The sequence below is a fragment of the Gasterosteus aculeatus genome, chromosome 4 (genome assembly GCF_964276395.1).
Source record: "Gasterosteus aculeatus chromosome 4, fGasAcu3.hap1.1, whole genome shotgun sequence".
Taxonomy (NCBI): domain Eukaryota; kingdom Metazoa; phylum Chordata; class Actinopteri; order Perciformes; family Gasterosteidae; genus Gasterosteus; species Gasterosteus aculeatus.
The window spans coordinates 28,620,065-28,642,748 of NC_135691.1; the positions used below are offsets into that span (position 1 = coordinate 28,620,065).

The 22,684-nt window shown below is 46.9% G+C and overlaps 1 protein-coding gene across 2 annotated transcripts in view; it reads left to right on the forward strand.

Moving 5' to 3' along the window:
• mdfic (MyoD family inhibitor domain containing) overlaps window positions 1-22,684 on the forward strand; it is a 105,844-nt gene that overhangs the window by 75,143 nt on the left and 8,017 nt on the right. Inside the window, exon 6 of one of the 2 annotated variants that reach the window (XM_040174807.2) lies at window positions 3,771-4,456. The exons of the other annotated variant lie outside the window; for it this stretch is intronic. Coding sequence (XP_040030741.2) covers window positions 3,771-3,792 — 22 coding nt within the window. The 3' untranslated portion in view covers window positions 3,793-4,456. Of the gene's footprint in view, window positions 1-3,770; window positions 4,457-22,684 lie in introns of those variants that run through there. 2 annotated transcript variants of the gene reach the window in all.

The following is a 22,684-nucleotide window of genomic DNA, read 5'->3' on the forward strand; positions in this document are numbered from 1 at the left end:
GGTGGTGCGCAGTGAGGGGGGGGGTTGACTGTTTTGCAATCCTCCTCGTGTTAATTATCTTTTGTTTGCCCTTGATAATCCAGGGGCCCGGTGTGCTGCCCCTAATGAAAACCCTGAATCACGAGCTCTACATTCAAGGAGAAGAAATAAGGGAGAGAGGGGAGAAAAAAAACAACAATGCCGTTGTCATTACAGCATCATCAGCGTGTGATCAAAAATGAATGAAACGCACATTAAGCAGGGAGAGGATGGAGTTTATGAAAATGACTCGTGTGAATAGATTAAATTACACATATTATTGCTTCTTTTTTTTATGTAGTGCGTCAAAGTAATTACAATTTTGTTCTTTTTTTTTTTTTTTAGGAAGAGGTGAGGGAAAAGCGGTCCATCTTTTCTAGAGTTATAAAAACAAATTTATGTTACAGGGAAAATCGTGTCTCAGAGTTGACAATGCCTGATGTATTACTCCAAATAACATTGCCTAAAACCCTCCCTTTTCACGCTTCTGTTTGAATAACGCATGGATATCCACGTGATAAAGAGGGAGCACGAACCCCTTTTGGTCTGTGCTTGCTTGTGTCTTTGTGGCACAAACCCTGCCAGCGATCACCTTAGCCATTAGTAGTCATACTCATATCTCCACTCTCCTTTGTCCCTGACTCGGCTTTACGATCACCGTAAATCTGACACCCAAAGTTATCAAGTCGCAGTGTTCAAAGCTGCCGGTCCATTAGTTTACAACTCCTACCCCCCCCCCCCCCCCCCCCCAGAAAACACACAAGGAACGGCATTGGTTGTGGATTACGCCCTCATAAATCGTCACCTCCTTCATCTTCCTCTGATAGAAGCTTGTCATGGTGAATAAGTCAAACAAGATGGCCTCCTAAGAGCCGCGTCGGCGTCAACATGGTGTTTGTGATAGCGCTAGTCAAAGGCTTTGTCGGGGGGGATTAGGGTGTTGAAGGGAGGGCCGCGGTTTGGAGCAGCTAATTATCTATATGTTAATGGGACGTCACCACATTCTTTATTCTGCCCGCCGTCTCAACGCAGTGTGTGTGTGTGTGTGTGTGTGTTTCCTCGCGTGTTTGTGTTCGTGCGCGAGAGATGGAGGACGAGTGCCGGCGGAAGGAAGGGAGTTTTTTGAAATGACATGTACCGCAGTGATTCTCATTTGTTCGGGGGAAGTTTTCAAACTGTGGAAACGATGTTATTACACTTTGCCACAATCGCGCCTGTGTAATGTGCTATTTGCCATGCCAGGCCCGGATTTCGCAGATGGAAATTAGGGGGAGAAAATTGCCACTAACTACTCAATTACAGCGCTTGATGGTTAGGCTGACCCCGGTTGGCAGCAATGGCAACACAGAGCCAATCACCTTCCCCAGATGGCATTAAATTAGAATAGGGAAAGAGGACAATTGCACATATTCATCGGAGAAAGACATTTGAATTACCTCAGATGCTTTGGCTTCATATTGAACAATTAAGTGCAGCAATGGGATTTTATGGGATGGTTTGGAGGCAAGGCGCTATGTTAGCATGATGGAGGCGTTGTAAAAGGGCTCTGTCCTTGGATTTTCAATCTGACAATTAAAGGCAACGCTATTAATTTGAAAATTGTGGGAGCGACTATATTGTCCATTAATCCTGTGACAATTAAGGAAACATTTAGTCGTCGACTTGGTACAAAATGTTTGGTATGTGATATTTATTAAGCCTTATTCAAATGTGATGAATTAAGCGGCGAGCATGCCTCAGCAGTTGCTTTTCTTTTTTTCTTTCATCCGTTATCCAGAGTCCAAACGTTATGTTTTGATTCTTTCTTTCCGGCGCTGGCTTCGGTCTTCCCATCCAGAGCGCCACGACAAAAAGTACTTTGGATTTCTTTCCCTGCTCTTTCCTCAATGCTTAATGCTTGCAGGGAATACATTGGTGTCTGGGGGCTTTGATCGGTGTAATGTTTCATTTTAAGTTGATGTTTGTCTTGCGTGTGTTGCACTCATCGAGCTGAGAAAGATGATCTCTTTACAGCACTGGAAAGTATAATGCAATTACCTGAGTCCTTTTCCAGAGATCAATCCCAGGAGGTCAGACAATTAAAACCAGTCCATAATCTTTCAAGGAAGTCCTGTCCTTTTTCCACCAAACCAGACTCGAGAACCGCCTTTTTGTTTGGAGTTTAGTTTCCAAAAGCGTTAAACTGAGCATAGAAGCTGTTGCATAGCTTCATAGAAAACAGATCCTAGTTTAATGTATGAGCTCTCTTTACACCAGAGCCAACACAACCAGGCCCGGCAGTGCCAGGAGCAGGCTTCTGCGGTTTCACCTGACAACTGGACCTTGTAGGATCCCTCCTCTTCTTGTAATGTTTTTCCCTGACAGAATCTGCAGCATCTGCAAGCCTGTAATCAGTGTAAACCACAGTTTATCCACAATGTGTTTTCTCCTGCCAGGGGTTCGCATGTGTTTACATTGCTGCGTCAGGCAAAGGCTATGACTAACTTCAGTCAGCAGCAGCGTTTTGGCAGCCACTGAAACCGCTGGCAGGCTCCGCGCTCATTTATCTCATCTTTATCACGAAATCAATGGCGGCACTCACGAGGGAAGAAGGAGATTAATTGTTGCAGAGATAATTCATCTCCCTTCCCAAAGCTTTATGTTGATTTGTATTGTAGCAGTGGGCAATTTGCATTTGCCTTTGTCTTTAACCTGTGGAACAACATTGTATCCCGGCAGAATCGGTTCAGACAATGTGTGCGCGTGTGTGAGTGTAGGTGTGTGTGTGTGTGTGTGTGTGCGTACTCTGCTATGGAGGGGACAGAAATGCTGATGGAATTCTAGTATTCTCACAACTGCAGGCAAAATGGCTGCAGCAGCAGTAGCAGCAGCAGCACATTTAGCACTTTTGGCATGGAAGTTAACACACCTCCCTCCTAACGTGCACACACACACAAACACAGCGCACAATTCTTCCAAACGGAACCAGTAAAAACACTGTTTTTTTTTGCCTTTTTATCTTGGCCAGCCTGTTTACTTATGCATGGTCACCGGAGGGCCAACACACACACACCCGTCCTTCCATACTCAGTAGGTGTAAGACATCAAAACATTTTCATCATTAAAATGCTTACCATTTTGTGGCAAGAATATACAGTAGATTTAAATCACCCCCATCCTGCCGGAGAGCAAAACAAAGAGTGCTATTAGTTCTTTATAGTAACCAATCGGCATCCCAAGGTCCTGTACGGGGACCTACCTTTTGGGATCAATTATGTGGCCATAGGCTCTTTTTAAAAGAGCCGCACCTGATTAAAAACCCTGCCGGTTTGCCGCGGTCCCTTTGTGCGGAGTGCCTGGGCCCTCGCCGCGGCTATTTATTAGCATATTGTCTTCTAAAGGTCATTGTCTGTTTTGCACGGCCCCACTCTATCTGGAGTAGGTCGCCGTCGGATGCGCTCGCTATTGTTCTGCACCACTCACTCGGGTCGGGTGGGGTGGGGTGCGTGCAGGAAGATCCAGAAAAGTTGTGTGCTTCACCCCCCCCCCCCCCCCCCCCCCCCGCCTCGGGGACCGCAAAAGGAGTCAACTGTGTTTAGACGGAGGCAGTGGAAAACGCGCATAAACGCACCAGTGGCTCCATTGTTGAGGATCATGGAATGCTGTCACAGCCGATGGGTTTCATTTTTACTCTCTCTCTTTACCTTCCATTTTTTCTTTCCCCTCCACAATGTACCCCCCCCCCCCCCCCCCATCCCTCCCTTACCCACCAGCCTGGCAAGAGCTGTTATCTAAATCAGGTGTCCCGGAAGTGCCTCGACAAAAGAAGGGAGCTTGTTGAACACCGGCACACATCAAAGGGAGGCAGAAGAACACATCGGGCCGGCTGGCTCGGCTCACCGGGGCAGACGACGGAACGTCGAGGGCTTTTTCCGCGGATGAAGCCGTTGGAGGTGGCGGTAATAGAGGGGAGCGCAGAGGGAAGGAGAGACAGGCCCTCGGTGGGACGGAGAGCGGAGGAGACCTGCCCGTTTGCCTCAGATGTGGTAAATGCTGGCTCCCTGTAGACTCCATTAGAGCTTCATCGGGCTCCCCAACGCCAAGGGAGGGGAGGGTGGAGAGGAGAGTGGAAGAAAAAGAAAATAAGGAGCAGGTAGAGAAAGGAGAGAAGAGAGGGATGGCAAACGGGAGGAAGCGAGGAGTCCTGGGCTGCCTGTCACTTCTAACCCGCTGTTCTTCCATGTAATTGCATTGAATGTCACCTTGCATATGAATTGGATCCCCCAATCACACTTTTCTTTCCATTGAATTGCAAATCACAGCTGTAATCTGTGTCCCTTATATCCATAATGAACAGCGTGCCCTACTCATGTCATGTAAACTGCTCAGTCTTCAACCTGGAAAAAAAGGATGTGTATAAATATACATGTCCTGGTAAAGTGGCTGCCATTCAAAACAAGCCTCACTTAGAGCATGAAAGTATTGTTGAACTCTGGTCAGACTTTGATTGGTTCTCGCCTGGGAAACAAGAATACAGACAAAGTTCGACAAACGTGTGAGAAATAATCAAGTTAGATAAAAGAGAAGCAAACTAATAAGCAAAGAAAATGTAAACTAATAGGCACAGTTTGAGTTTTAAACTATAGTTTTTGTGCAGTTTACAGTATAGAACCCAACAGCACACGGCATGAGAGCAAAGCATTTCTTTCAAGCATACAAACATAAAATGTATCTTAGTTTAGCGTCAAGTGTATTTAAAAAAATTCCCCTGCTGTAGTACATGGCATTGTGTGTGTGTGTGTGGCAGCATTGACAATAACATATTGCCTTTTATATTTAGCTAATTGAATTGTGTTTTAAACCCACCAAAGGGAACTTTTGTCAGCCCGGGAGGAAGATAGGAAGCAGGCGCAGGGTTCTCAGGTAGGAAAGGAGATCTTTATTTATGCAGCGAAGGTCCTCCAGACAGAGTCTAAAGCGGGCTATGAAATTATCCTAGGTCACACTTCTTCCGATAAAATAAACCAGGAAGAAGTGTGGCTATAAAACTATCAAAAACAAAATCACTCCGCTCTAGGAGGAAAACAAAAAGGCTTTTAAATTTATCAAAGTAACCAACGCACTCTATTGACGGAGGCAACGTCTCAAAACAAAATCACTCCTTATAGGAGGAAAAACAAAGAACTATGAAAGATTAATGTTGCATCTAACCTAGGAATACAAAACTTAAGCAAAACCAAAAACAACCTGCGTGGAGGTGAAGGCACTGGGCCGATCGAAGGTCCTGAATAACAACAAAAAGGAACCTGTGACGTGGCAGAACGAGGTAGAACACATGGGTAATGACGACACACTGGCACAGGACAAAGGGAGACGCAGACTATTAATACACATGGAGGGGAATGGGGAACAGGTGGACACAATCAGGAATCAGGGAAGACAATCAGACTGGTGACACATGAGGAAGGGTAAGTGACCTGAAACGAGAGGAGTTATTATTTCAAAATAAAACCGTAAATGACAAGACAAAATGCCCCACAGAGTAAAACAACAGACAATTTCACCGCGGTGTGACAACTTTTTGTAATGGCGGTGAGACTTTCTGCAGTCCTAGTGTAAATGAGTCAAACGGGGCATGACGAAAAGTGTGGAGGTGAGCACCATGTGGCAGCCACACCAAGAGAAAACCAGGCGCCTGTAAATCTGCTGTTTCTTAAATTGCCTTCTTTAAACAAAAGTGCCACTTTGACAAATTCCAGGAGGACGAGGGAGATGATCCGTGCGTTTTTTTAAGGTAACTGGGGAGGGAGGTTCTCACTGTTTTACATCCCGTCAAAAAGATTACACTCGAGTCTCCGCTGCTGGGACCTGGTGCCAACCGCCATGTGGAGATGAGCAAAATCCGTCAAAGCGACGACGTGGTGCTGATCCTCGGTGCTTTTTACGCGGCAACTTCAAAGGTCAATGCGGGTGTTTATGGTCAATTTAAGAAGTGCAGGTACCGAAGGTCCCGAAAAGCACAGTAATGCAATATTTGTGTGCCATGCAGCAGTGTGTAAGGCGGCACAAGTATTCTTGAAACACTCTCTAATTCTGGCACAAAGACAGTTTAAGAAATGGCACAAGGGAGAAAGAAAGAACATAAGAGAAGTATATGCTGTGTTTGTCTATGTGTGTGTTTGTCTGTGTGTGTGTGTGTGTGTGCGAGCGAGGGGAAGGACAGGGATCATGAGTGACTCAAGGCATCCAGCCACATCTGACTTTGATTAATTGGCCTGGCGTTCTTCTGTCTCTCCACTGACAGAAAGGTAGAGCACAGGACAGCGCAAACCCCACCAGGGATGATCCGTCTTCTCACTTTCTTCCTTTCTCCGCGCGAGCTGTCAGCAGGTAGAAGAAGACACACTCCACAGAGCTTTGCCAAGTTAGCTCAACTCACTCAGGCACACCCAAAACGACTGTCCACCGTGTGAGTGGGGGGGGGATGTGACGCAGAAAAAGATTCAGGATGTACACATTGTACCTTCTTTTCACTTTCTCGTTCGTGAAAATTGAACTTTGTCCTTTTTTTAATGCCTGTGTTAAAACGTGATTTACAGATACTAATGCCAAGTGTTAGCTTTTAAATAGACGTAGATGGGCGGTGGGGAAGTGTTTGATTGATGGTGAGCCGGAGAATTTCTTCCTGCCCTTAAAAAAAGCAGACTGTTAATACTTTAAATCAGAGGCAGAAGTACACATCTGTTGAAATAAGAATAGCACGGATTTTCCCCACATCTTAAAGTGTTTGCATTGTATGCATTAATCATACTCTGACCACTTAATTAGCCATATATTATCAAGACAGCGTGAAAAGGACAGAGTAAAAACTCATTTCTATTCCGGGCACGTAATGCCACTCAGGTGCTCTCTGGTGACTCTGTGGAAGAATGTCATGCAAAATGTGTTTCGGCTCCAGTCAAGCTAATGGGAGAATCTCGCTGGGATTCTAATTGCTGCAAAATGAAAGATTGAAAGGGAGAAATCGTCACGCTGGAGCCAGTGCACTTAGTGTAGTGCTTTTATTGTAATTTTTTTCAATATGATCAGGTGTATTGACCGAATTTTCAAAGCGTGAGCGTTGCCATGGTGATAAACGTCCAAATCAGTAGTGCAATCGGTCAGTTTTAGTCATTCTCCCCAAATTCCCAAATCGTGCATGAAATAAGGAATAGTAATTCCCCTATATTCATTATGCATCAACATTCATAACTGAGTTGTTCTCAGATAAGTTAGCGCTGTAATATAGTTTTACTTTTAGTCATGATTTATAGAGGAAGGAAAGCCGTATTTTACCTGAATAGCAAAATAAAGAATATTAAGTAAATAATAGCCGCAAATTTGTCGTCTTTTTTTCTTAAATTCTTATAAAAGTATTGTGGTTTGGAAAAAGTTACCAAATCATTTCCAAAAACAAAAAATATGAAATGGTATTGATTAATGATTCTCCATTCAATGGACCTGTTGCCTGTATGCCTTGTTTTGTTTTTTGAATAAACAAAATATTTGCAAGCTAATCGAGCTATGCTGCTGCTATTGTAAGTACGCTGGTAATGATCCAGTTAGTAATCTTATAATTAGGCATAAGACTAATCCATTAAACAATCCAGTCTAAAATGTGATTAAACTGCATATTTAGAAATGTTGGATCGAACTCCAGACCACAAAAGCTGTAATTCCAAAATTGAAACCAACAACAGGTTCACTGATTAGCTCCAAACCTTCAGCTTCCTGCATGCAAGCCTTTCAGATCCTGACAGCGGCTACATGGTGTTAACATGCAGAAACAAGTGGCATGTCTGACTGCCAAGTTCCCCCCCCCCACCGCCGCCCTCCTTTTCCTCCCATCCTTTCTACCATCAGTGTTTAACCCCGCTCAATTTACCCGTCTGGATGAAACAATACTTGTGATCAGCGTATGTAATGGCACCTTATTAACCCCAATTACCACAATTAAAACCCTGCTGCCACTGGGCCCCTTTCAAGTCTTAATTAATCAGATGGAAGCAAAGAGGCCGTTTGGTGTCTGCCCCCCCCCACACACACACACACACACACTCCCCCTCCTGCCTCCCCCACCCGCATACACACGCACGCTGGCACCCACACACACACATACGCACACCTTCTCCCCAGTCTTGACCGACCATGTGGCCTCGCTAAAAAGCACATCTGGCGGAACAAAACGTCTCCATGCTGGCAGACAAATGCCTCCACTTTACAAATGAAAGACAAGCCTCCCTTATTCACTCTCTCTCTCTTTCCATCTCTGTGATGTGGGCATAATGAACGCTACAAGCCCCCTTGGCACAGTGCCTTATTGGGAGGGTTTGGAAGGCTGCCCAGTTTGTTCCTCGCTAATTGCTTAATTGATGCATTGTTTTTACTGATGATACGGATTTACCCCCCCCCCCCCGCCCCTCCGCTCCGCTTTCCCTCCCTGCCGCTGCACATGGATACAGATACAGAAGGAATTACACCCTATTAGCAAGTCATGGTCCCTTTCAGCACACTGTATTAGAGACTTAAAACCATTGTGACGGCTTCCCTAATTGAGCACAACCACTTGATGTAACATAATGCCGTGTAAATAAAACCACTTCTCCCTCCTACTCACATTCCATAAGCAGCCGCGAGAGACAAATGAATATCGAGCTGCTGTAGTGCTAACAAGAGACTCTTTTATGGCCACTGCAGTAGAAAAAGAAATCACTTAAAGTCCCCTTTCCATATAATCTTTATTTGTTGCTTAGGCATTAACTGTAATTGCTTTCATTTCCTCCACCGAGGCAATAACATGCCCACTGCGTATGTGCATGCAGGTCCAGCCCGGATAAATAAATGCCATTTAGGCGGCCTGCTGCAGTTGTTGGGAAGTTAGTTAGTTGAGGGCTATGGGCTAGTGAGGGGGATCCTGGGAGACAGGCTGCAGTGTTGAAGGAGGACAATCCGCACACGCTTTAATAAATTCCTCTTTTCCTCCACATGTCCCGCCATCCCGCGTTCGACTTGGGCTGACGCGGGAACAGGCACGCACACATACGGTGCACGTGCACACACACACACACGCATAGCCCTGTGCACACTCCTACCGATGCCTGCGGGATAAAGAGGATGTTTTCCCCTCCATACGTGTGTTTGTCCCTGGCATTCCCTCTCTGACGGCTTCCTGCCAAGAGGGGCCAGGAATCAAGCGACATGAAGGGGGAGCCTGGTCCGCCGAGAGATGCCGAAGACAAAAACACACACACACACACACACACTCACACACACACGCGTTGTGACACGTGCAGTCGCAAACATAGATGCTGGTACAGGCGCGTATGTAGACGCACACACACAAACTTCAATGCCTTAGAGAGTGTGTGAGAGAGCTGGAGAGAGTTGGATGTTATTTATTCATCAGTCTTTCTTGTAGTCAGGAGGCAACAAGCCCCCGGAGCTGTAAACACACAGAGACACAGGCCTCAGTGTGCTTCAACCCTGGGAATGACAAGTGGTCCCCACATACAAGCATGCACACACACACACACACACACAATCGTTCACATGTTGGATTTCTGCACAAACACGTACACACACGCGGGATGTCAGGGCCCTGGCAGCAAAGACAAGACAACATCCTCCGTGGGACTGGAGCGAGACAAAAGCCGACTACAATGCGAGACAGGGCCTCAGCGATCTAACCGCCGCTGCACCATCACAAAAGAACAGCAGACCTGATTCTGAAGCATGATAAATTGATTTTTGTACTTTTGTACTTACTTTGGCTGAATTATAATTGAATTGGGCGGGCGGGATGGGATTGGAGGGCGGAAAGGCAAGGAAATAATCAAGAAAAAAAAAAGAAATTGGGGGTGAAGGAATAGGATCTGGCATCCCCGCGTAAAAATAGCATCCCCTGCAAACACATTTGCCATTATCTCATTGGCGCAGCTCAGAGTGGCGCAGGCGGTGCGCCGGCCCCCTATGGAGCCAGACGGCAGCATTTACATGAATCCTGAGCAGGAGAGGGGAAATTACAAGTATTGCGACCTGCCTTTCTACAGGGTTTATTGCATTATCATAATGTGGTGAGAGAACACGATGGCTGTGGCGTCGAGTGACATCTGTGGTGGGAAGGAGAGACTTTGGTGTTAGTTCGCCTGAGACTTCCTGTCCTTCTCGTTGTCTCTGTTTCGAGCTATTCCCAGGTCTTTCTACACCTCTTTCAATTGCTTCTTACCTCCCTGCCAGCTTTTGCTGCTGTGTTGCTGTGTGAGAATCAGCAGGCAGGGCTCACTGGGCAGCAGAGGACTCTCCATCTCCGTTAGTCAGATCTTCAGGGACCTGCTCCAAGCAGATGTCCCTCCAGCTCCTCTTCCAAGTCCCCCCCCTGGAGGGTGTTTGCGAGCACTTACTTACACATATTTGCATGCGCGTGTGTGTGTGTTTGCGGTCCCCTATTTGTGCGCACGGCGTTGCGATCCACTTTGTGATTTCTGCCACTTCAAGCACCCTCTCCTTCGGTGCTCTGTGACCGAACACCTGCTGTACAGCGATCTTTTAATGAGCGATCCACCTGAGAGGGAAAGGGAGCGGGGAGCAGGAGGAGGATTTCACGGGTCTTTATGTTTCCTTTAGCGGCGCCACCTGCGCCGTGTTAAGAGATGTAAGGCGTTATCCCTCTGCGGAGGCCCACGTTTTTGGGCTTTGATTAGCATTGCAATCACACCGCAGACACAGAAAATAAGGTGATGCATTAGCGAGGGGAGGCACGCATCCCGACGTGCCTCCGCACGCGCAGGAGACTGTCCTCACAGCGCACACAACTCTCTATTTACCATTTTCCAGAGCGGCAGAAAAGGAGGCAGAAACAAATGGGTGTCCTCCATTGCTCCTACCTGGGAGAGAGTACCCACTCTTTCCATTATTCTCTCTCATCTCTGCTGCTCTCCTCTCGTTATTTTGGCTTCTCACTCCTGAATATTGCTGCGAGCGTGCGGTTCGGACGACAAGTATGCATGTACATGAGCGTGTGTGTGTGTGTGGGGGCCGTTTGGGCAGCGCTCAGTCTGAGCAGCGAGGAGGTGATTTGTAGCAGGGGCCTCTGATACAATACTCACTTCAAAAGCTCCTTCAGGATGCTGCACACTCGCGCCCGCTCTCCGGGCCCAAATCAGCGGGTGAGTTCCTGCTTTGCGCGGCATTAACCTAACATTTCCCCCCCCCATCCTGCTCATACATTATGTCCTTTGAATTTACCTAATTAGACCCTTGTGTTTGCTCAAGCTGCTCGTCTAATTTATTTGGCACACGTTCGCCAGGGTACATAGACTTTTTGTACTCTATGTCAAATAAATGCTGGGCTGTTACTTTTATAAATGAGCCGGGCTTTATGTGTCTTATATCGAGGGACAAGATAAATCCACGAGATGAAGCGTGATGTTATTTTAATACCTGTAACTGGAATCGGTCCGCTCTGCCTTTTTTTCAAATGTCTGTTTTAACTTTGCGTCGCACAAAAACGAAAACAAGTTTTCTCCTGAAGCACCAGACAAGCTACGGTTGTGTATCTCATGCTTTCCGAGTTTAGCGAGTAATTCATTTGACAGTGAAGAGACTTCAGCCTGGCACATCCATTGAATGTACCCCCGATACACTGAAGGATGATCAAATACGCTGAATTTATTTGTACATACACCATTAAAAGCCTCAGTGGAGATGTTTTCTCTCTGGGAGGAGAAGGAGGAGGGTGGGAGGGGGGCATCGCATCCCGCTCGTACAATTTTTACAAACCGTCAAAATCAATTAGCAAACCGCGTCGGTTTAAAGCACCATTTATTTCCAGATGAGGATTTAACCGTACATGAGAGGGGAAATGTTACGAGTTGTGAAATATTGATGCTGTTTGCGTGAATGCCTTTGCTTATGTCTCTTTCTAAACTGTTCATAAATTCTAATGCGGAGCCTTTGGACTCCTGCAGCTTGGGTTTGTTAGCATTTAATTCAGAAGGGCGGGGGGGGGGGGGGGGGGGGGAGCGGGCAAATAAGCAAAGGCCTGCAGAGATTGCTAAATCAAGCTCTGAAGTGCAAATGAGCTACTTCCTCTCTGGGTTGATTATGTTTTTTTATCGTGCGCTGACATCAAAACATGGGACATCGAAAACGTGTTTATTTCAGCTAATATTAGCATCCGTGTCAGATCCTCAGCGTGCCCGATAAAAAAAAGATTTGTCCCTATAAAGCCGAGGTGCTTTAACTAACTCGCATCTTATTTCTGGTAATTCCTTGTTGTGTCATTAGTACCGAATACGATTACAGGACACCGTAGCTCACTAATGACTTCCATCTGGAGTTTTCAAAAGTCCCGACAACTGTGTGTCATGAGACATTTTATGAAAGGAAATGAATGATTCCCACCTGACTAATAAAATGTGTCCTCCCCCCTTTGAATTAACTGCCTGTCAGTGTTTGTATTTGGGCAAAACTTTGCCGGAACCTTTTACCTTCTAAAAGCACCGGCACAGCTTGACCGTCTTTCTTCCCTGTCTCTCCGCTGGAACAGCTCGAGTCGAGGCCTGATTAAAAAGCACCGGCGTCGGCTGTGTCTTCCTGGGAGGTAAAAGCTAGCTAGGCGCCTGGCCGGGGGCCTCGGGGAAATAAAGATTTGGATCGGGGGCTGATTTGAGTAGATAGTGCAGTAATTACAGGCATCCCAGATCTCAGCAGTAGATATAGCGAGGCGGGCACAGAGCTTATGGGAGTGTGATAAAGACAGAGTCCTGTGTATTGGCAGGCAAGCATGGTGGATGATGAAGGGAGTGGGAAGTCACTCTTGTCACCGATCCGCAAAATTACACCAAATAGGACCCCGAGTAAGACGCCGACTGCGTGACATCGCCGGTCGTGGAACCCAAATAAACGCGCGCCATTTGAAGAAAGCGGTTGATCCGTATGATCTCTGCTAATGTGCTTACAATTTCAGTATCAGCTACTTTGCTGACGTTTTTAATCACATTAGATCTGCCGCCACAAAAAGTATACTTTTTTTTAATGTAGTATTACCGGCATAGTCAGTCTCGGCTCTTCTTTTCTTTGTCGTCTTTGCATCCGTCCACACATCCCTCCGCCCCTGCCTCCTTAAAGTACATCTATATAGAAAGTCTGATGAAAATAATAAGGGAGAGGATGATTATTGAAGGAGGGTAATTTCAGCCTCTCTGGTGATGGACACTAATAGGACTCCATTGTTGTTGCATTTAGCCTGTCCTGATTGCCTTGTTTTTCATGGCTGCTTCTTGAGGTGGGTCTCCATCGCGCCAAAACCTCCAGCCCTGCATCCCTCCTCCTGGGTGACATTTCAGACGGGGCCCTGAGGGCATTCGCAGGGGAGGCATCGAACAAGGTAATTGCGCCGAGGTTTCCCCTCGCTAAATTAACCTCTGCTCGGAAATTTATTGGCCAGCCGCTCTCTGGAATTATTTAAACTTGCCTTTATTTCTCTGTTGAGCAGGGAGACACTATGGCTTTGTGGGGTTTATATATATATGCTGTATTTCCTGTCTTTTTTTCTTCTTCCCCTTTTTACTCAGAGGTTTGGTTATGTAGATATGGAGGATGTTTTGGGGATATGACAGCAGCTAGTAATTCATTACTAAAGTGCCTCGTTTTTTGGAATATTTTGAACTGCTCACCTGTGGAAATATACATGAGGCTTGACGGCTGGGTGAAGTCTGTCCTCTCCTCCGGGTCAAAAGCAGGCCAGAAAACAGTCCTTACTCTGTTGCTAATGCTTGCTGCTTGGGAAGAAAGCCAAAGGAATTTGTCCTTTTTTTTGCCATTTCCCTTGGCTGCCTCGTCCCTCCCATTTGGTCCATCTGGCCCTGACTTATGACTTCAGTTTAATAGTTGCAATAATACTGCTTATTATGGTCATGACATTATGCATTCTGCCATTTCCCTCCATTGCTCTCAGAATAGTAGTTCTTTTTTTTCCCCAGGGTGGCAAGCTCTCGTATAGTGTGAAGTTGCATCTGGACAGAGGTTTTTAGGCAACATTGACTTTCTGCCAGAAACTCAACCGGCACATTTCTTTAGATTTTCACACCTGTCATTAATGCGCACCTCAAGAGTCGGACCTCACGCATGCAGCCCATAAGGTCTGAATGGGAACCCTTTATGGCACATTATAGCAACTGTGTGGAAATCAAACGTGCACAGTATTAATATTTAAGAGGAATATTAAGGCGTGTCAAACCATTAGGAGCCATAAACTTGACCCTCTCTCAACTTCCTTTGCCATTGCTTTAGATAGGACAGAGATAAATGACTATGCTGGAAACGTTTTCGGTCTCCTCGTGTCCCCTATATGGCATATTCAATTTCCCTGGGTTCAGTTACGGGACCTTGACTAATGTTAAAGTGTCTGTATCGCCGGTTGCGTAACTGAAATATGTCCAGCGGTTCTGAATAAACATCAATCTCCGCGCCGGTGCCTCTTGATGAGATGATTGGGCCAATCGTAAAGCGGAGACAGCTGGTGGGCTAATGTCAGCTCGGCCCGGGACGGACAGTCGGCGCATGGTGATTTACATTGCATCTGGCATTTTGGCCAACCGACGGAGGAGAGTATCAGTCAGCTTTATTTGACTTTTCTTTCCTCTCTTCCTCCACTCCTCAGCTCCTTTTTCCAGCATGCTGACAGGCCCTCAAGTCATTCTAGTGTGTCTACACATGTAAAAGGCTCCTTTAAGGAGCGAGTTAGGAGGGTACACTCATTTTATCCCCCACCGTCTCTCATTCTCTCATTGGAGCGCTGCCAATTTACCGTTCATCAAAAGGAGAGCGGCTCGGAGGCGGCTGACGGCCGGCGTGACGGACGGACGCCCCCGCGCGCCCCTCTGACCGCGGCTGGTTTTGTTGTCTGTGCAGAGCTGCGTAACCATTTGCACATTTCCATTTCCGGCCCCTCCCTCTGCCTCGCCTTCGCCCAGCGAGCACCTCGCGGCCCTCATTCCATCATCCCTCACCGCGGCAATTTGTGAACCAGCTTACGATAATGGCCCCCGATCATAACGGAGCAGGCCCCCGTTGAAATGAGATCGGCTTGCGACAGCGCTGACCTTTCGGCGGAGGTGGGAGTGGTAAGAGCGCCCCCTCCGTAACGAGGTCTGTTGAGTAAGGAACTTGCAAGACAAGGTTACTGTCCCTGGAAAAAAGAAATAATGAATGTTTTCAAGAAATGAGTGTGCGTGTGAGGGACATGGTTCTGATCGTGATTTCACCAGTCGATTAGCGCGCGCGTTGCCGACGTTCTGCTGATGCAGATGGTTTTAACGGCGCCGGCGAGATGATCCAGCGGGGTGAGAAGCGGCGTGCGTTGAGCACACACCGGCGTTGTGGGTTAATTATGCCGAAGCCATACATTTTAACATTTACCAGGGTGTGTCCGTGCATACGTGCGTGTCCGTGACGTGTGCGTTTCCCCCTCACGTCTGTTTGAGTGCACGCAGTCTCTTCAGAATGCACTTTCTTCGGCTTTCTTAGCCCCTGCGTGAATAATACCCGTCTCTTTCGGCCTCGCTGACAGGACTTGTAATGGAGTCTGCATCACCGGTCTGACTGGCTTACCGACCGACTGCCCACTTGACCGGCTGTTTCACCGGCATGAAGCGGATCACTTTCACCCGCAGCCTGACGACGGCTGCAGGTGACTCCCTGGTTGTGTACAGCGTGTTTTTCTTCCTTCATCTTCTCCTTCTCGCGCGCCTTCCCGTGTCACCCTCCCCTGCCTGCCTGCGTGCATGCGCATCCTCCTGCCCATGCGTGCGTCTGTGCCTGCGCGGCGACACAAAAAGAGGTGAGGGGTTCGCGCCATCAATCTTCATTTGGTAATTTATGAAGGCGTTCGCTTGTCGTGTATCCAGCGGCGTCTGGTACAACTCATTCTGCTGTGCTGGAGGGGGGGGGGGGACCCCGGGGGTATCTGCGCCTCCTGTCACCTCTCCCCCCTTGCGTACGGTGCCTGCTGCCGTCAGCAGCCCAGAGGCATGGCAGAGATAGAGAGATGGAAGACGGAGCGAGAGAGGAAGCCGGGCGGGATTAACCCTGTGGCCACCCACGGCAGGTGCTGAGGCAGCCACGCGTCCAGCCTCATTAAGGAGAGGGAGAGAGGGCAGCGTGGCAACAAACACGTGGGGGGGGGGGGTGCTGGGAACGTACAATACTGTACCTGATGAACACATGCACACAGACACATATATATTAAACCACTGCGCCATGCCTCAGAGCACTTGTGGGTAACATTAACCCACTTCCAATTCGTTTGGCACCTCCGTCTCCCCCCCCCATCCTGCGCTCACTTTCGCCTCTCCGTATTTCCCAGCTCACGTTCGCCACTTTTCTCTTGCGGGATGTACTTGATTTCGTCCTCACCCCGGCGCGGCTGCGACTCTTCCCCGGCTCTCCCCCCCTCCCGACTGGGCCCGGATCGAGGGGGTTGGCTCGGTCCGGCGGGCAGGCGCGTTTGGCCACGCGCACCTGGGCGTGATAATTGTTGACACGCGGCGTTCTGGGCACACAGGGAGACACATCAAATGGGGAGTTGGCCCGTAACACTGGGAGCACAGTCCTCGGACCGGGATGAATTGGGAACAATTAGACGACTTAATCAGCCTAAACGCCTGGGAATCTGTGTCAACCTATTTGCGTTTGACTGTGTTTCTGACCGTGCACATGCTCCCAAGGTGAACTGTGTAGAGTTGGTCTAAATGCTGACTGTGACGTTTTTTAATCTTTTCTTTTCTGTTTTTTAGCCCTAATTTTGGCCCTAACGTCGTGTTTTGTGGGCAGAGCACGTCTTTTCTCAAGTTCACCCTTTGATGGAGAGTAGCTGCTAAATGCAGTTCGGCAGGAATCTTAGAACAGAGTTTAGTCTATTACCAGCAGTTTCAGTACTAGTCTTTTTACATCAGCCTTATTTAACTTGAGCTTGTTAATAGGGCTGCAAAACTGCCCTCAATCATTAATCATGTAAAAATATAGGGATCAGAACAAAAAATCCCTTTGATCCTCATGCGTTACAGTGTGCTGGAAATTTGTCCTATTTGCTCATCCCTCCCGACCCGTTTCTCTGCCGTTCATTTGATCAGTTGATTAAAGATTGAAATTTACTTTTGAATGGAGTGTTTCTGAAATCAGTGTGGTCAGGACAAGGGTTGCGCTGGTCTCCCGGTATCTTTTTCTCCTCTAATTTCTGTGGATGGTCCGATCCTGTGACCACATTTCTGGTGCTGAATTATTCAAAGCACTAAGCAGCACTTTGGGCCAGTTTCCCCCAGTCGGCATCTTTGATTGGGAAAACGGGGGGCTGATTTGTGAACGATAGCCCCGGGGCTGCTGGCCTAAGGCGAGCTTGGAGGGGGGATGTGGGTGGGGTGGGGGGGGGGGGGGTGCGACACTGGCCTCCGAGCCCCTCCATTCCCCCCGGGGAGGGGCGGTCTGGCCACGGGCGCGGTATAGGGCCTTTACCGGTCTCCAAAAAGACAGTCCCTGCCTGTCCGCCCCTATCAGTCCCGCCCCGTGGACGTGAGGTGCGATGCGGGGAGCGGTTCCACCGAGAGCGGCAGGCGGATGAGGCGCTTTTCCGAGGTGCGTCCCTCCCCTCAGCCAGAGCCTCCGTCTCCCGCGGCTGCCTGGGCAATTTGTCGGTCGACCTGCCAGGAGCAGAATGCAAATCCTCACCGGAGGAGATGCACCAGGGCCTCAGTGCCTGCCAGCGGTGTGTGTGTGTTGCCCAGCAGTCTTTTCTATAACAGCCCTCACAGGATAACTGTCATCAAGACCTCAGTGTATCATTCTGTGTGTGTGTGTGTGTGTGTGTGTGTGTGTGTGTGTAGATGTTTCATCTGGCTGCTATAGTAGCGCAGACTCTATCTCTCTGTCTCAGACGCGACTCTCCTTCACTGTTCATCAACCCACGGCTCCTAATTTATAGACGGGCATAAAATCTCAGTATTTTCGCGCCCCCTGCCCATCTTCCGCCTACCCCTGCATAGCCACGGCATGACAAAATAGGACACATGCTGTTAACCCTGTTAAAGTTTCCTTTTTTTTAATTTCCATTTCACCTCATCCCAGGTTTTCCCAACTTTCTCTCCCTCCCCCACAATCTCTGCCACCCAGGCGTCTTCCGCTTGTAAAGGGTGACTACAGGTACTCGTCTGCCGGATCTACTGACCCTCAACATCTGGGTCAAACTCTGGTTTTGACAAGTTAAGAGTTGGACTCCCGAAATGAAATGCCAAGACGAGCAACTCGGCGATCTCCAGACAGCGCAGAGTTCAGAGAAGTTTTCAAGGACAACTCGCGCACGCGAGATGAAAGTGATGTTAAGGGCCCTCATCTCATCTTCAGCGCTCGCATCCAAGTACCACCTGGCTCATTCTGTGCTGTCAGCACTTTTTATCTAAAAAATTAATTCTTTTTTTTTCTTCTTTTTTTTCTGGTCAGATAGGGGTACTTTATTCGTCGCCGTTTGCCCGGAGTCCTCCGCATCTTCAGAATGTGAAAGATTCGAAGGCACGGATAAAAGGCACTTTTCTAATCAACACTTTTTTTCCTTAAGCGCTTCTTTCTTTTTAAAAGCTGTTTTTCATTATTTATAAGTGTTCTGAAGGTGCTACTGAGCTGATTTATTTCACGAAGCCTGATATGAGGCCGATGGAGCTTGCAGAATTGATTAGATAAGCTTGGAAATTACAATGTCGAGCACGCAGTGCTCCGAGATGTGCTCCAAAATACACCCAATGCGAATATTAATACCCAGGGCTTATAAGCACATATTGGAATGCAGGAGGGAAGTTGATCCACAAAGTTTTATGAACTGTCCAGTATGCATTGCCATATATTACTGATCAAATGAAATATTACCCCTCTTTGCTGAATGGCGTTGGATTGATAGTGACGAGGGGGTAATCGTAATTTCATCATTAGCAGTTGAACGTTCGTTGCTAAACTCTGTTTTACTGAATAATTCTGAATGATGTTAATCAAATATACGAAAGCATGTTTGAAATATTTAACCAAACGATATTAATGAAGATCAAAGGGTGGGCTGTTTTTGGCGGATGTTACGCGAAAGGCCTGGGTAATAGCCGGGTCCATAGGAGCACATGAAACACTTTGTCTTCTGCTAAATATTTCATGCTCAGTACCTGTTGTATGGCGCTTAATGAGCTGTGGGGGGGAAGAAAAGGTGATTTACCATGCAAAGTTTTCAAAGGAAATGCAAATCCAGATACACACACTCACAGGAACACACATTCCTCGCAATGGTCTTATACACATTCCTCCTCAAGTAGCAGGGCCATGGCATTTTTTTTTTTTTTCAGTGTGAATATTTTAGCCCTGAAGAAAAGCAAACTCGAGTGAGAGCAAGAATCAGGGGTCAATGGTGTGTCTTTAAAGAAACTTTCCCTCTCTTTGCCTCCCTACTCAGCTCCGTTCCTCCCTCGAATACTAATATCAGCAGGGAGAGCGAGAGAGGGAGAGATGAGAGAAACGTTGTGGACGAATGTGTCAGGAAGAGAGGTCAGCTCCGGGCAGACGCATGTTAATGCTCACCATTAATAACGTGTATCCTACTACGTCTCCTTTCCACCCAAAGTGTATTGAATGCAAATGATTTATTTGTTCATTTTTTTAGAATGGTATAAGTAGAGACAGGTAAAGCATAGACAAAGATGTGCATTTTTTGTTTAATTACCGGTAGGGATTGTAACAAAAGAGGGTCTGTGAAAGAGAAAGTATTGAGATCTTTATTCAAGTAAAAGTAGCAATACTGAAATATAATTTCATGTAGGAACACATTCTGCATTACAAATTGAGTAATATGTACTGCAAAGTGTTTAAACATAACTCCCAAAGTCAATGATATTACATGTTATTGATAAATGAGTTTGTTGTAAATTGTTCATTCGTATATAAACTACAATCTATGAATTGCATTTGTAAATTCAACCTTGAGTAGGTTTAATGCTAATGTTAATAGACTACCTGGGGGTCACTTCTGGCCGTTCTCAATTTTTTTAATTTCAACTGAACTGAACTTTCTGTTCACAGAAAGAAGACAAACCCAGAGGATAAGCCTCTGTAGACTGAAGCACCATAAAATAGTTTGTTAATAGTCATCAGGAAGTCGCCCCAGAAAAGTTGAAAAACAAGAAAACATTTGATTGCAACTGTTACAAATACATATCAGTCACTTTGTGTGCGTGTGTGTGTGTTTGTATGTACACCCGAGGCACAAACAGACGGGATGGACGTCTCGGTGAATAGACAAAAGAGGACAGAGTAGCTGCTAGAGGGAGAGAGAGAGAGAGAGAGAGGGGAGAAAAGACGGTGTAAAACTCTTGGATCGTCTCCAGCGCTACAGAACACTGAGGCCAGGAGAAGGGAAGGGCAACAGTGAGAGAGTGACAATCGTCAGGTGATTACAAAGACTTGGAGGCTAGGTAGACCTACAAAATGAATAACTGCACACCCCAAACCGCGCCATAAGGCTCAATGGTTTGTGATTTGCAAGTTGATAAGACAAGAAGATTAATAATGCTGCATGATAATGGCTGGCTGAAGCTCAGCTGGGGAGATGGTAATGATGGGATATTGCTGTAGGAGCAGTTCACTGAGCCACAGTGGAGTGAGGGAAAGACGGAGAGGGAGACAGTGAGGGAGAGAGAGGGGAGCTCTGTGGGAGGGGTAAAAAGCACTCATCCCAATTGGCCTTCAGGATATGAGAGTTTGAAAAATGAGAATGCAGTTATCATTTTAATTAGATATAAAGTTTTCCTTTTTTGTACATATTGTGTGTGTGTGTGTGTGTGTGTATGATTTTGCTGAAATAAGGACTTCAAAGAACATTTTGCAGCGTGCTGTCCCATCATGGATCCTAAATCTCTGCCAGGTGGGGGGTATTGCAAGATGATGAGCAGGTGAACCATCTACCAACACCCATACATGCTCCAAGGCAGATTACACACACACACACACACATACACACACACAGATGTGAAGATGCTTGTATTGTGCCTTCATTGTCTGTTTTCGTTGATTTTAAAAGTGTTTCATCAGTAGCATCCTTTCACTATCTAGAAATGGCCTCAAGCGCGAAGTATGCAAAACATTTTTGCAAAGAACCGGCCTCTTTATTTTTTCTCCCTTAATCAAAACAAAAGTCCAATTCCCCTTCCAGTCCTAATCTCCCACGTAAATTCTCCATTTTTAATGATCTCGTTTGATTTTGACAAGCTGTTAAGCGCTTTGATCCGCGTTCCGTTGCTTCCCCCGCTGCAACCTTCAGTACTGTTGACTTGTGTGTTTACACCTCAGACAAACATTTTGTCAGATCGCAATTCATCTTAATTGCAGCACTTTGTCAGCACCCGTTGATGATCTTTTACTTTACCTTCACTCAGCGTTTCCCCGCCGTCTCTTTGTTTTAGTCGGCCCGCGCGCCGCCGCAACTTGGATCCTGATCAAACCGCTTTTCATCTCCGTGATTACACAATCAGTTTTGAAGCTGAGCCGGTTCTTAGAGTGGCGCGAAGGACTTGAAAGGATCGTTTTGGCGTGTGCCGAAAATGTTTTAATTGTTTGTCCACTCGCGCTTCGGGCCTGAACGGACTGTCTCGTGCTCCCAAGCAAAAGGCAGGATTTTCATTCAGCCGAGCCCTCTTCGCCGAGGAAAAAACCTCAATTTTGACGACATGCGAAGGGAAAACACTGACATCGCAGTGCCGAGTGGGTGGTTTTAATCTAGAGGCATTCTGGGTAATTACTCAGAAAGGTGTCTGAACCTGGAAGAAGCTCATTTTGAATAGGTTACAGTCATCATGGATAGAATGGCATTTGAGTTGTTTGAGGTCATCGTGGCGTCCAAACGATCCCCAAATGTCTGTTAATGAGTCAATAATGGTCATTAGGACCTAATTAACATGGCCGAGTGGAGATCGGGGGGAAACTGTGACTGGAGCCATACAATAAATAAGAGATTACGCCATCCAGCCAAGTGTAAGAGGCCTATTTGGGAAAAGTAATCACGCTAACGAGAGACAAGTTAATTATGTGACAAGTTGTGTTCACAAGATCAACTCGGCTAACAGATGTTGTTATTGATAGCAGTCCCCAAGAATAGCCGCGGCAGCTAATCCGCTCATTACACAGCATGTTAACAGCAGTTGTTTCATCATAAAGTATATTGGGCTGATGTCACGATGCCACAGATGGCAAAGAATGCATTATTGATTGCAATGAGAGTGAGATTCTGCCCCTCATTTGCATGCAGACACCCAGAGGATTCTTTGCCATTTCTCACCTTACTTTCACAAACATTTGTTTGGCTGTCAATCACGGTGAGACATCGTACCCAACAGCGGGGGGAGACAAACTAGAAAGTGCCCCTTTGAGAAATACAGTCCTTATTATGTCTCTTCCTATCTCCTAATAAGTAATTTGCGTTTCATAACTTTCTCAAGTCTCCCACTCGTTCTCCTTTCCTTCTCTCTGGATGTATGATGGGCGTGTCGGATGCCTCCGGCGCTGGCGACAGAAGGGCTGTTTGTCCAAAGTGGGATTGACACTCAGTCAAGGCCCCGCCGGTCACCCCCCC